At 42.3% G+C, this 14,545-nt stretch overlaps 1 protein-coding gene across 3 annotated transcripts in view; it reads left to right on the top strand.

Annotated features, from left to right (window-relative positions):
• Window positions 1–10,570, top strand: part of kdm1b (lysine demethylase 1B) — a 16,803-nt gene extending 6,233 nt beyond the window's left edge. The window contains exons 7-21 of one of the 3 annotated variants that reach the window (XM_079381623.1): window positions 72–110; window positions 856–1,018; window positions 1,851–2,035; window positions 2,247–2,417; window positions 4,366–4,437; window positions 4,848–4,982; window positions 5,563–5,734; window positions 6,036–6,163; window positions 6,615–6,746; window positions 7,114–7,188; window positions 7,283–7,399; window positions 7,477–7,602; window positions 8,769–8,891; window positions 8,974–9,126; window positions 9,751–10,570. In XM_079381623.1, the coding sequence (XP_079237749.1) occupies window positions 72–110; window positions 856–1,018; window positions 1,851–2,035; window positions 2,247–2,417; window positions 4,366–4,437; window positions 4,848–4,982; window positions 5,563–5,734; window positions 6,036–6,163; window positions 6,615–6,746; window positions 7,114–7,188; window positions 7,283–7,399; window positions 7,477–7,602; window positions 8,769–8,891; window positions 8,974–9,126; window positions 9,751–9,834 (1,875 nt within the window). In that variant the 3' untranslated portion in view covers window positions 9,835–10,570. The remainder of the gene's footprint in view (window positions 1–71; window positions 111–855; window positions 1,019–1,850; window positions 2,036–2,246; window positions 2,418–4,365; window positions 4,438–4,847; window positions 4,983–5,562; window positions 5,735–6,035; window positions 6,164–6,614; window positions 6,747–7,113; window positions 7,189–7,282; window positions 7,400–7,476; window positions 7,603–8,768; window positions 8,892–8,973; window positions 9,127–9,750) is intronic. The other 2 variants (XM_079381624.1, XM_079381625.1) reach the window with 2 other exon arrangements.
• The last annotated feature ends 3,975 nt before the right edge of the window (window positions 10,571–14,545 follow it).

The raw sequence follows: 14,545 nt of genomic DNA, 5'->3' as shown, positions 1-14,545 counted from the left end.
CAGCGCTCCTCTGACGCGCTCGAGCCGGAGCGTGAGCCGCTCTCTCACACCTGTGTGCTTGTGCTCCGCAGGTGGAAGGAAGTGATGCGTGCGCTCAGCCGGAGGACGTGGTAAAACACTTCACTTCACCTCCTAATACTTCTCAGCTGGTTTCAGCATTAAAGCACCAGATTGTGTCCTGAAATCTAAAAGAAATGTGTTAGTGACAGACGGTGCACAAAACAACTAACTAATGACTAACTAATGCGTGACGAGACTAGATGACTCAATTCATATGAATTAGTGTCTCAGAAATAGTTTGATTGGATCAGTGGACGGGGCTAAACAGGCAGTACTGTAGAATTGGTGGGCGGGGCTAAACAGGCAGTGATGGAAAATCGATGGGCGGGGCTAAACAGGCAGTACTGTAGAATCTGTGGGTGGGGCTAAACAGGCAGTGATGTAGAAGCAGGCGTTGATGATCTTCTGTGGAGGCGATGCTTATCCAAACTATTACTTCACAGAGTAGAACATTCCACAAGCTGTCATTTTGGCTTTTTTGGCACTCATCCTTTTTTATAGTACAATGGCCTCTTATATGCAAAAAAAAAAAAAAACAAGTGAATTTTGGTTTCTCCATTCATGACCCCTTTAAACTTGTTGATATCATAATTCTGCATGATTATATGGTTAGCTTTGTGTCATTATTTGTGTTTATAATTGATTATTTCCTGCTGTCTGTCACCCGTCAGAACCAGTTGAGATGCAGAGCTTCACTTATTCACCCACAGTCGTGAAAAAGCATGCAGTTTAGCAAAATCTAGGAGGCTTGTTTGCAGGAGGCTCTGATTGGTGGTTGGGTGTGTGTGTGTTCAGCGGGTGGCCGGCGTGAAGGACAGCTGGTGGCTCTCTATGCTCATCCTGCCGCCACTGTTTAAGGACAGTCCTGCCAGTCCCTTCCTCTCCGCCTATTACCCTGACTGTGTGGGCATGAGCCCGTCTGCCTCGCCCGAGCACCGGAGAACTGCTCCGCCTCACAGTGAGTCAGAACCGGATCCAACTCTCCAGCCACTGCTTTCATGATCCACATGATCCCATTATTGACAGATGTGCATTACATGATGACCTAATACAGCGGAATCATTGTTTTTCATGCACTGCTCGATTTTGGAAAAAACAGACATCTAAAATATACATTGAAGTGTTTATTTTATTGCACTTTATCTATTTGCGTCTGTATTTCAATCTTTAAAGAGTTTTTTCTCTTACAAACACCACACTTTACAATTTTATTCCTCTCTTTATTCTGAAGGTTTGTTCATATTTGTGACCCTGGAGTACACAACCAGTCATAAGGGTCAGTTGTTTGAGTTATACATCATCTGAATAAATAATCTTTCCATTGATGTATGGTTTGTTATGATAGGACAAATATACCTGTGCTACTGATGACTGCTTTTGTGCTCCAGGGTCACATTTCATTCACACTGATTTATACAACATTTTACTCCTAAAAACATGGTGAAAATGTTTGTTTTCTGTCTGTTGACCGTATTTTCTGATTAATGGAGTGATAAAAAGAGAAATCCAAAATCCCCTCTGAAAAACGTTAACTCTAATATGACAACAAAATCAAACAAGAATTATGGGCCAATGTTCAGATTTTTGTTCTGGAAATGTATGCAAATCACTGCATATTTTATTATAAACAACATTATAAACAAAGCATTGTGTCCTGATATACATTAGTTCTCATGTTTACTCTGTTCACCTGTTTTGTCTTGTTTTAATTGGGGTTTATTGAGCAGATATTGGCTTGTAAGTGGGAACAGTGAACGTCACCATCGCTGTGTGTGTGTGTTCATCTGTAGTCCCCGGACTCTCGCCCTATTTCCAGCCCTTCTATCAACCAAACGAGTGTGGGAAAGCCCTGTGTGTCAGGCCTGACATGATGGAGCTGGACGAGCTGTACGAGTTCCCCGAGTTCTCCAGAGATCCCACCATATACCTGGCGTTGAGGAACCTGGTGCTGGCGGCCTGGAACCGAGACTGCAAGGTGCCCGATGTTTGCTCGTCCGTTCACATGCTGCAGCGGGATGCTCAGGACGCTTTCTCTGGAGTTTGTGTTGACTTTCCGCTCATTATCATGTTTGTAAGCAGTGCAAGAGATCCGTGCAGGTCTGGGATTGTGTGAGTCTGTCAGGGCAGATGAAACCTGAGGATGGCTGGATTGTTGATGTGATGTTTGCTCTCTCTCTCTCTCTCAGGAGGTTCTGACGCTGCAGAAGTGCGCTCCTCATGTGATCGTGCGTGGGCTGGTGCGTGTCCGCTGCGTGCAGGAGCTGGACCGGGTTCTGTACTTCATGACCCGGAAGGGCCTGATCAACACCGGAGCGCTGCAGATCAAGTGGCCGTTGCTGCCCGAGTCACAGCACAACGTGAGACAAACACAGTCTTTCTGTCTGACAGTCACGAGAGAGAATCTTCGCAAACATCTCGCCATGTCAGGAGAGTTGAGGGGGAAGTGTCTTAAAGGGGTCATGTGGTGCAATTTCAAGCTTTCTTTTGGAGTGTTACATGCTGTTTGTGCATATATAAGATCCTTAAAATCACAAAGACTAAAGTCTCAAACCCAAAGAGATATTCTTTAAAAAAGTTAAGACTCGTCCATGCCTTGCTAAAACGCCTCATTCAAACACGCCCCACATATCTGTCACGGTGTGGGAAGATTTACATAACACCGCACAAAGGTTTACGCAAAGAAAGAAGGCATAACTTTATTCTCGCTGTAGTGTTGTTGTGGAGACACTGTGTTTCCAAATATGGTAAGGGGTGTAACATTTCATCACATGCCTGAGGTATTCGTCCAATCACAGCGCATCGGATAGCTGTCCAATCAGAGCACACCGTTCTTTTCAGAACGATGAGCTTCGTAAAAAAAGAACGTGTTTCAGAAAGGCAGGACATAGAGTAGCAACAATACTGTACAGTATGTGGAAAAAGTTTTTTTTTTTGTTTTAACCTTAAACAGCGTAAACACATTGTATTACACCAAATACACAAAGTAATGTTATTTTAGCATCATCATATGACCCCTTTAAGGGGACAGTGTCCTAATGCAAGGGGCCTTTCACATGTTAGTGCATTTAAAGCATGAGGCTCAGAGCAAAATTTTTTTTTTATGAACTTCCAACATGAATTTTTAGTGCACTGTCATGAGTGTAGAAAAGCAATGGGAAGGCAGTGCAGTTGAGTGCACAAACACGCTGCTCTAAAATGACTCCGGCGGCTGAGAATTAACGATCTCTCCGTGTGTAATGATCTCTCACAATCTCTCCGTGTGTAACGATCTCTCCGTGTGTAACGATCTCTCCGTGTGTAACGATCTCTCCGTGTGTAACGATCTCTCCGTGTGTAACGATCTCTCACGATCTCTCCGTGTAACGATCTCTCACGATCTCTCCGTGTAACGATCTCTCACGATCTCTCCGTGTGTAACCATCTCTCACGATCTCTCCGTGTAATGATCTCTCACGATCTCTCCGTGTGTAAAGATCTCTCACGATCTCTCGATCTCTCCGTGTGTAACAATCTCTCCATTTGTGTGTAACGATGTCTCACAGTCTCTCCGTGTGTAACGATCTCTCACAATCTGTCCGTGTGTAATGATCTCTCCATGTGTAACGGTCTCTCACGATCTTTCCGTGTGTAACAATCTCTCCGTGTGTAACGATGTCTCACAATCTCTCCATGTGTAACGATCTCTCACAATCTCTCCATGTGTAATGATCTCTCCATGTGTAACGGTCTCTCACGATCTTTCCGTGTGTAACAATCTCTCCGTGTGTAACGATGTCTCACAATCTCTCCGTGTGTAATGATCTCTCTGTGTGTAACAATCTCTCACGATCTCTCCGTGTGTAACGATCTCTCCGTGCGTAACAATCTCTCACAATCTCTCCGTGTGTAACGATCTCTCTCGATCTCTCCGTGTGTAACGATCTCTCTCTCGATCTCTCCATGTGTAACGATCTCTCACAATCTCTCCATGTGTAACAATCTCTCCGTGTGTAACGATCTCTCTCGATCTCTCCGTGTGTAACGATCTCTCCGTGTGTAACGATCTCTCTCGATCTCTCCGTGTGTAACAATCTCTCTCTCGATCTCTCCATGTGTAACGATCTCTCACAATCTCTCCATGTGTAACAATCTCTCCGTGTGTAACGATCTGTCTCGATCTCTCCGTGTGTAACGATCTCTCACAATCTTTCCGTGTGTAACGATCTCTCCGTGTGTAACGATCTCTCACAATCTCTCCGTGTGTAACGATCTCTCCGTGTGTAACGATGTCTCCATGTGTAACGATCTCTCCATGTGTCTGCGCAGAAGGTGCTGGTCATCGGCGCTGGTGCTGCGGGGCTCGCTGCTGCTAGACAGCTCCAGAACTTCGGCATGCAGGTACAACTTACACAAACCACTGTTGAAAGCCACTTGAAGACCTACTGCACATGAACTAGCTTCACTGAGACACATGATCCTGCTCACAGTTGATGAAGAACGCAGTTACGCTGTATGTGTGTGTATGTATGTGTATATATATATATATATATATATATATATATATATATATATATATATATATATATATATATATATATATATATATATATATATATATATATATATATATTTATATTTATTTTGAGAGTAAAGTCAAAACTACAAGAATAAAATCATAGCAAATTTTGGCATTGTTGTATTCCTAACTTTTATTCCTTCCGTCTGTCCAAGAAGAGATGTTTTGGCTTTATTATAAAACGCTGTTGTAGTTCTGGACTGTTATGGTCTGTTCTCTGATTGGTGGACAGGTGGTGGTTCTTGAGGCCAGGGAGCGAATCGGAGGGCGAGTTTGGGACGATGCGTCGCTGGGCGTGACGGTGGGCCGCGGAGCTCAGATCGTCAACGGCTGCGTCAACAACCCCATCGCCCTGATGTGTGAGCAGGTAACACATTCACTCACACTCATACTCACACTCAAACACACACACACACACTCACTCACTCAGTCACGCACTCTCACTCACTCACACACACACTCTCATGCACACTCACATGCGTACACTCTCAAACTCTCACACACATTCACTCACTCATGCACACACACACACGCACGCACGCACTCTCTCACACACACACCCCAACAGCATACCAAACCACAGTGTGTGTGAGAGGGAGTGTTTGTGCGTGAGTGTGTGCGTGCGTTTTTGTGTCAAATGAAGACATAAATTTGTATAATGACACCGGTATGACAGGTATTTCAAGGTGAAGGTGACTTTTCATGACATTGACCCATGTCCCCACTTTTCAAAACGCTTATAAATCATACAAGTTTTTTTTGGGAAAGTAGAAATGCACAGTTTCCTGTGAGGGCTAAGTTTAGGTGTAGGGCAATAGCACATACAGTTTGTACAGTATAAAAACCATTATGCCTATGGGATGTCCCCACTTTTCACAAAAACAAACGTGCATGAGTGTGTGTGTGTGTGTGAGTGACGTCTCTGCTGTGCTTCTGCTGGTGTTGAGTTGGGTCTGCGGATGCACACTCTGGGCGCCCGCTGCGAGCTCCTTCACGAAGGCGGACGCGTCACAGATCCGGCTCTGGACAAACGCATGGACTTCCACTTTAATGCCGTGCTGGACGCCGTGTCCGAGTGGAGGAAAGACAAGTCGCAGTCCCAGGATGCACCACTGGGCGGTGAGACTCACCTCATGTGACCTGCTCTATCACTTATGAGCCACACACATCATTCTTTCATCAATCAGAAGAAGGTTTTCTAGAAATGTCAGTTATTTTTTGTTAATGGTAGGTGTCGGTAGTAGTTGAATTAACTACTGGAATCTAAAGTTTTTGGCTAATTGTATTAATTTGTTATTCACTTTCTTCTTGTCATGAAGATGTAGCCCTGCTGCTGACACTGTGTTAGAATAATAATACTACTACAGTTCAGGGTAAAACTGATGGGAGTTTGTCTGTTCATGTTGTGCCGGATGTTTAGAAAAGATCCAGGAAGTGTACAAGACGTTCCTGCAGGAGTCTGGACTTCAGTTCACCGACCTGGAGGAGAAAGTTTTGCACTTCCATCTCAGTAACCTGGAATACGCCTGCGGAAGCACACTGGACCAGGTGTGTGTGTGTGTGTGTGTGTGTGTGTGTGTTAGTGAGTGAGTGGTAGTTAGTGAGTGTGTGCTAGTGAGTGAGTGTGTGGTAGTTAGTGAGTGTGTGGTAGTTAGTGAGTGTGTGGTAGTTAGTGAGTGTGTGGCAGTTAGTGAGTGTGTGGCAGTTAGTGAGTGTGTGGCAGTTAGTGAGTGTGTGGCAGTTAGTGAGTGTGTGGCAGTTAGTGAGTGTGTGGCAGTTAGTGAGTGTGTGGCAGTTAGTGTGTGCTAGTGAGTGTGTGCTAGTTAGTGAGTGAGTGCTAGTGAGTGAGTGAGTGCTAGTGAGTGAGTGTGTGGTAGTTAGTGAGTGTTGAGCATGATTTTCAGGTAGTTTGAGTGTAATGTGTGTGAGTGTGTGTGTTGAGCGTGATATTCATGTTATGTGTGTGTGTGTGTGTGTGTGTGTGTGTGTGTGTGTGCAGGTGTCTGCACGCTCGTGGGATCATAACGAGTGTTTTGCTCAGTTCTCTGGAGATCACATGCTGCTCACTGATGGATACTCATCAGTCCTGCACAAACTCGCTCAGGGACTCGACATCCGGCTCAATACTGCGGTACTTCACTCACTCACTCGCACACTCAAACTCACACACACACACGCACACTCTCACTCGCACGCACACATACACACTCACTCACTCACGCAAGCACGCACTCACACGCGCACACACACACACTGGCACACACACACACGCTCGCTCATGCGCACTCACACTCACATACGCACACACACAAGCTCACTCACTCACACACGTGCACTGCACTCACACTCACATGCGCGCGCACACACTGGCACACGCTCACTCACTCACGCACACACACGCACACAGACCGAGCTGTTCTTCACCCCGTCACTTATCCGCTCACTCTCAGGTGTGTCTGTGTGTGTGTCTGTGTGTGTGTGTGTGTGTGTGTGTGCAGGTGCAGCACGTGGATTACTCTGGAGAGGAAGTGACTGTGATGTCCAGCTGCGGCTCTCGCTGGAGCGCACAGAAGGTTTCTCTCTCACACACATACACACTGGTGGCTCTGTCGTGTTGTTACTCCTCCTCCTGTGAGTGTGTTGTTTGACAGCTGCTGTGTGTTGCAGGTTCTGGTGACGGCTCCGCTGGCTCTGCTCCAGAAGAACCTCATCGGGTTCAGTCCTCCTCTGCCTGACAGGAAGCTCAAAGCCATCCACAGTCTGGGAGCCGGAGTCATTGAGAAGGTGAGCGAGTGTCCGTGTCAGTGTTTGTTAGTGCCTCTCGCCCGCTGAAGCACTCACCGCTCCTCGCTGTGTTTAAGGTGGCACTCCAGTTCCCTACACGCTTCTGGGACGGTAAAATCCAGGGAGCGGATTATTTCGGCCATGTCCCGCCCTGTCTGGAGATGAGAGGGCTGTTCAGTGTGTTCTACGACATGTGTCCGCAGGTGCGCCGCTCCTTTCTGCACGCTTGGCAAATTGAGATTAATCCTCAGAAAAATGCTGATCAAATTCAGTATTATATGTGATGTTTTACTAATGTCTCTTGCATAACACAGTTCTACATTTGTGGTCATAAATTTACATACAGCTAGAAGAATTCTAAAAGTTTTCACCCCCCGCTCTTAAAGGGGATATCAGATGCCATTTTTCACTAGTTGTTATGACTCTTTAGGGTCTTCGTGAAATGTCTGCGATGTACTTTGGTTAAAATTCCTCAATGGAAGTGTAAAACAACACCCTTTTTACCGTCAAACACAGCTCTGTTCACAGCAACCCGATTCAGTGCATGTCCCTTTAAATGATAATGAGGGCGGAGATATGCTAATACTGGACAGTCTGCTAGAGGCTGTGGGCAGGGTTTGAGTAGTAAGATGTCATACTGCTCAGAAAATCAAAACGGCTTGATAATTGAGACTCTTTAGGTTTTTTGGGAATTAAAAAAAGGAGTGAATGGGTTTTTATCACTGTAGGGTGGTTGTGTTCACACACTGCCAACACATTTATATACAAACACCAGATAAAAGTGAATTTTGCATCCCATGTCCCCTTGAAAGGGACAGTTCATCCAAAAAAAAAATTTTTTTTCATTATTTAATAATCATATTGTTCAAACCTGTATGATTTTTTCTTCTGCTGAACTCAAAAGAAGAGAATTTGAAGAATGTTTAAAAAGAACAGTTTTGGCAGCTAGACTTTAATATTATGGAAAAAAATATGGCAATCAATGGGGACCAGAAACTGTTTAGTTAGTAACATTATTCAAAACATCTTCTTTTGAGGAAAGAAACACATACAGATTTGGAACGACATGAGGGCGAGTAAATGATGACCGAATGATCATTTTTGTGTGAACTGGCCCTGCATCATGCCGCTTTGAGAAAACATTCATAGATCGTCCAGATAACAACACACAATATTAAAAATCATGTGTGTGTAAACTTTTGAACTGGCTCTTGTGTGTAAATTCAGCTATTATTTAGTCTTAGGGACGATGTGTAAACATCTGCTGTGTTAAATAGCTTACTCAGAGAAGGACCAAATAAAAAGCAGATCTTCTTCTGTTAATAGTTATGTTTGCTCGAGGGTCGCTGAGGCGTGTGTGTGTGTGCAGGGCGAGGAGTGTGTGCTGATGGCGGTGGTCACCGGCGAGGCTCTGTCTCTGCTCAGGGATCTTCAGGACTCTCAGGTGGTGGATCTGTGCATGAGTGTCCTCAGAGAGCTCTTCCAGGAGCAGGTGACGTGTATCAGTCCTTCTCTTGTGACGCTCGGGACTCAGACCGCCGCGGCTCATCTGTGTTTCTGACTCTGTGATGCAGGAGGTTCCGGATCCACTCCGGTTCCTGGTGACCCGCTGGAGCACGGACCCGTGGGCTCAGATGTCCTACAGCTTCGTGAAGACGGGCGGCAGCGGCGAGGCCTACGACATCATCGCCGAAGACGTGCAGGGCAAGCTGTTCTTCGCTGGAGAGGTGATTGATTCAGACACACATCTGTCATTTGAATTAGTGTTCATTTAGTCAGCTATTTTCAATTTTAGTCTTAGTCCTGTGTTAAATGTCCTTGTTAGTTTTTATCATTTGTGAGCCTGGAGCACAAAAGCAGTCATAAGTCATAAGCACCTACGGAAAAGTGTGCTATTATGTGGTAACAAACAAGACACGTACTGTACTTGGTATACACGTGGTAAATATGTAGTACTCACAAACAAGTGTGTGTTAATGTTAAATTGCTCTCCAAAACAGTGCTTACAAAGTTTGAAGTATTGGTAATTCCTGTGTAATGTTTGTGTAAAATGGTGCACTTTATTTTACAGTCCTATTTCCATATCCTTACTATGTAATACTGGTGTATGTACCTATTAGTTAATGTACAGAATAAGTTATGCTGTACTCGCATTGGGGGTATAAACATGGACCAAGGTACTTTTTGAGTAATTGATGGTAGATGTATTTAGTAAGTACTGTCCCTGTTGCCCAAGCATAGAATAACAAAAACACTCAAACTGAAGACCATGGGATGGCTGTGTTGTTCATCCCTAGTTGTTATCAGATGATTATTTCCGGCATTGTTAATGTGTTGCTGTGTTTCTGCAGGCCACAAACAGACACTTTCCTCAGACGGTGACGGGAGCGTATCTGAGCGGAGTGCGCGAGGCCAGCAAGATCGCAGCAATTTAGCAACATCTCACACTCGTCTCACACTCGTCTCACACTCGTCTCACACTCGTCACACACTCGTCTCACACTCGTCACACACTCGTCACACACTCGTCACGCACTCGTCACACACTCGTCACGCACTCGTCACACACTCGTCACGCACTCGTCACGCACTCGTCACGCACTCGTCACGCACTCGTCACACACTCGTCACACACTCGTCTCACACTCGTCTCACACTCGTCACACACTCGTCACACACTCGTCACACACTCTTCTCACCTCTGCTGAAGCGTGTCACATCACACTGATCCAGAACCAGCTCACCACAGGACAGTGTGATCACCTATACAGGTGACCGGAACACACTCATTCATATATATATATATATTATACACACACACACACACACACTCACTCTGCAGGTCTTTTACTGACTGAATCATGAACTTTCATTTCATCTAGGATGGTTTTGAAGTTGTTAAACATCAGTTCATCATCATGTTATGAGCTGTTTTTTATTTCACAGCTGAAATGATTGTGATTTTCTGCTGACTGGAATTATGGGTTTTGTATGATTATGTAAAGAGATGCACATGAAGCTTTACTCTGTAAATTCTTTTGTCATTGGTTCAAACTAATTATGGAAATATTTTTACCTAATTACACTTGTTTTGAAACGGGCTCAGTTTTGTTGCGTTAAGATCCTTTGTTCCACTAAAAGTATTAAAAACGCTAAATTATTATAAATCCATTTTGCCTTTTGATTGAGTTTGTATCCGAGTGTCTGTGAAGATCGCTAGGAAAGCAGTCTTACATTGCTTCTCTTGTTGCCCTTTGACTGAAAATGACAACCAAAAGCCACACAATGTAGTACCGTATTAGTATTTTATTTTCTGAGTTGTGCTGCGGTAAAAAGCCAAAGACTATAGAAATAAGCACCAGTAGCTCTGAAGATCTGAGCCTTAGAGATTTAATGTGTTTTATTTCAGTTGATTTCATTGGCTTTGGTTGTAAGTTGGGTTTCTCTGCTCTTGTTTCTATTTCCTTCAGTGATTCTGCTTGTTAACAGCTGGTCTTCATCACTAAAGCTCAATCCTCATTTAATTAGCACTTAATTATCTCATTAACTTCATAACCTCTTCAGTGTCACTTCAACACTCAGTAGTGTGGACACATATTAGTGCTCTTTAAAACTGAGGGTTTTGCTGTGGGATTAAAGTTAAATGTGTGAGATGAAAAAAACACTGTGAAATGTATTTTTAACAGAAATATACTGTTAATTTAATTATACGGGAACTGTAAAAAAACCCCAGTAGATTACTGGCAAACACAGCTGCCGGTATTTCACTGTATAAACAGTAAAATACTGTAAAACCTAACAGTCAACATCCTGTTGTGTTTTGTGCTGGAGAGTAGAGCCTGTGTTTAAGTCAAGGACGGACAGAGAAACACTGATGTTATGCTGCATGTTGCTTTGTTTAAAACCAGAAACTCTGTAGTTGTTTTTATTTTTATTTTCCCAATATGTATATCACATTTAACAATCCCCCAATCCTTACCAACAAATCCCTAGATTTAAGGAATTACATGTGAAAAAGATCTAAATAAAAAGATAAAATAATGATTATTAAAACAACAAAAACAAATCAGCATACATGTCTACATAAAGGATTTTATACTTGGGGTGGCAAAGGGGCAGAATGAGGGGTGGCTTGTCATCAGGGGCGCAAGTTTGCTGAGGGGTGCAAGATCAGTGTTGTCACTCCTACAAAAAATGTCAGTTTTGGTCGAATTTGAGGTTTTCACAAAAATGAGTTCATTAAGCCTTCTTCTAGCGATCCCAATGCTCCAAATAGTAATTAAATATCTAAAATGATCTTTATTTGTACGTTTTTTGAGAGGAGCACCTTTTCTCTGCTCACTTCTGGACACTGCTGCTGCTTCTCAACACAAGTTGTAGATCTATCGTTGCAAAGCGCAGCATTGCAGCTTTGTGAATAATCAAATTCTGCATGACATGAGTCCAAACCAGTGAAATATGATTTTAAAACCCATGCTGATGAAAACAAAACGATCGCGCTGACTGAGATTTACATAAGACGCACCTTTCTGCCAGCGCGCAATCTCCCTGCATTATTGCAAAATATGTTTTCTCTGACATGAACTTTTAGTTAATGGTTTAGGAAAAATCTGATGTGTAACATTATATCCATGCATTACAGTAGGTCCTAATATAGAGGTCTTAATCAAATATTAAAAGAAAAGACGGAATCACTCGCTGCTCTTGATTAAACTACTGTTTATTTGCATCTTTGTTCTTATTTTTAGTAACAAAGATAAAATAAAAACTATTTATATTGTGATTTAATAATACAGTAATTATTATTAAGAAAAGAATTGGAGGAAAATATGCAGCGTTGCTTGATTATGCTTTGGAATCTTCAGAAAAGCTGAATTGCTGACTCTATCGCCTTCAAACAGCTGTAGCTGTTACTTTTTGATCCGATTCCAAGAAGTCACATATCATTGTGAAGGTATTTTAATGGAGAATGAAAATCAAAAGAACTAATTTTTGAAAAATGCTCATTCCGACTCATTTTGCCAGCACGGGTTACAATATATTCCCTAGCACTAACCCTCTCAGAAAACTCCATCAGGGGTGAAAACAGTGACCGGCACCACCCTCCTCTCCCATGATTCCTGACCACAAAAACATTGCCATATTGCTCACATTTAAAACTTCTTTTTTGTCTTTAAATTATGCCTATTTTTTATATATATTTACTCAAAAAGGAAGCATTATTTATATATACGTATATTTATTTATTTTTATTTTTTTATTAATGTAGATATTCCATGGAAAATGTGCCATGCAAGGGGAAGATTTCTGCCGCCTGGTTGAAATTCACTTAGCAAAATGACAAGGACTTGATATTACCATATGACCAGTAGATGGCTGCAGAGGACCACTCATACAGTTATTTTCACTGTTTGCTTTAGGATCTATATTTAGACATTACAAATAATCACTATTAGAACATAAAAAACACTTTTTTGTCAAAGTTTAGCACTGTTTTTACTATAGAATATACTGTATGAAGAGTTTTCAAAAACTTGTGCCCCCCCCCCCCCCCCTGTCTTTTTCTGTTCTGCACCCCAGATCATTTCCCTCCTCTATTCATTTTATTTAGGTGTAATAATGACAAATAAGCGATTGATGCTCAATTGACAATACAATTTATTTTTAGAACAAAGAAAAGAAAAACTTCTTTCATCGTTGTTTGGTTATGTATAACATTTTATTAGAGAAGTATGATTTTGGCAAAAATGTAACTAATCAGAATCATGGGTTCGAATCGATCTCATAGCCCATGAACGCCACAAAAATGTTAATTCCATTGCGGTTTGCTTTGGATAAAGTAAATGTAGCTTAAACCCTTGAGCAGATCTGATAAGACAAAAAGGGCCATTTCTTTCCTTTTAGTAGGCGAGGTTCATTAAATCATTTACCAAGCTGTTATCAGCATTAAGACGTTAAATCTGTCATTGTAGCGTTTTGAAGCTCAAATTTAGTTTGGAAGACTTAACTACATTTTAATCAGATATTTTATCAACTGTTTAGTCCGATACAGATAGAGAAGCACAATAAGATACATTTATTTGAATGCATTTGTGAGAGCGTGACTGCATGTGAATTAGTCTGTGCAACGTCTCTCTAGTGAAGCTTTTAATTATTTGTCCATTAACTGTCCATCACTGTTTTCATAACCTTCACCACCTTCTGTCTGATTTGAGTGATAGGCTACATCAGTGTCAAGCTAGATAATCGCGTTAATTCTTGATAAAATGCAGTTATATTATGAGCTGTTGCATTAATTGTGCTCATGATGAAGCGGTAGCCGAGCGAACGAAAACGACAACTTCTGACTTCAGCAGATCACGCAGCTCCATGATTTTCGCTCCGCTCTCACTTCACTCGATCCCATTACTCTGGTTTAGGGTGGCAAAGCTCATTTTTAGGGTGCCACCCTTGTGGACATTGGTGAAGAAAACATATATATATACACACACACAACCAAGTCATTCCCTTCAAGTCACAAGCAAGTCTCAGGTCAAAGCCCAAGTCCTCAAAGAGTTAAAGTTGAGATAATTAAGAGACTAATTAAATGATGATTGTGCATTAGTGATGAACACCTGCTGTTATTGAGAATTACAGAGGATCAGATGTTGATGTTTTATTGGTTAAAATGATGTCACCCTCATGGAGATCAGTGTTTGCTTTAGTTGGGCTCTTGACCCTTGACCCCTGTGTTAGATCTTTCTCTGTCTTTGAGCAGCTGTTAGCTGTCTTCATATGATGAGTTAGTCATCATGAGCTGCCGTGGTTATAATCTATTTTGTTTACTGTAATCAACTCTATGAACCTACAGCATTCAAGCAAAGTGCTGCTCCAACAGTTAAAGTGAAAGAATTTTAAATCTATGTAATGCATATAAACATTTGAACTCGTGTACTATTTACACTCACAGACATCAAGAACATATGAATCTCAACAATGGTTACAATCAACAAAATTCATGCTGCAATGCATGCTGGGTAACACCGTTGTAAAATCTCCCATCATGCACTGCAGTATGAATAATTATTGTCACCACTGTTGAGGATCGTATGATAAGTGTTCATGTCTAAAAGCCTGAGCGGGTTTATTCTTTCAATATTGAAGCAT

This window comes from Barbus barbus (assembly GCF_936440315.1).
Source record: "Barbus barbus genome assembly, chromosome: 27".
Taxonomy (NCBI): domain Eukaryota; kingdom Metazoa; phylum Chordata; class Actinopteri; order Cypriniformes; family Cyprinidae; genus Barbus; species Barbus barbus.
This window is presented reverse-complemented; position numbering and strand designations above follow the sequence as displayed.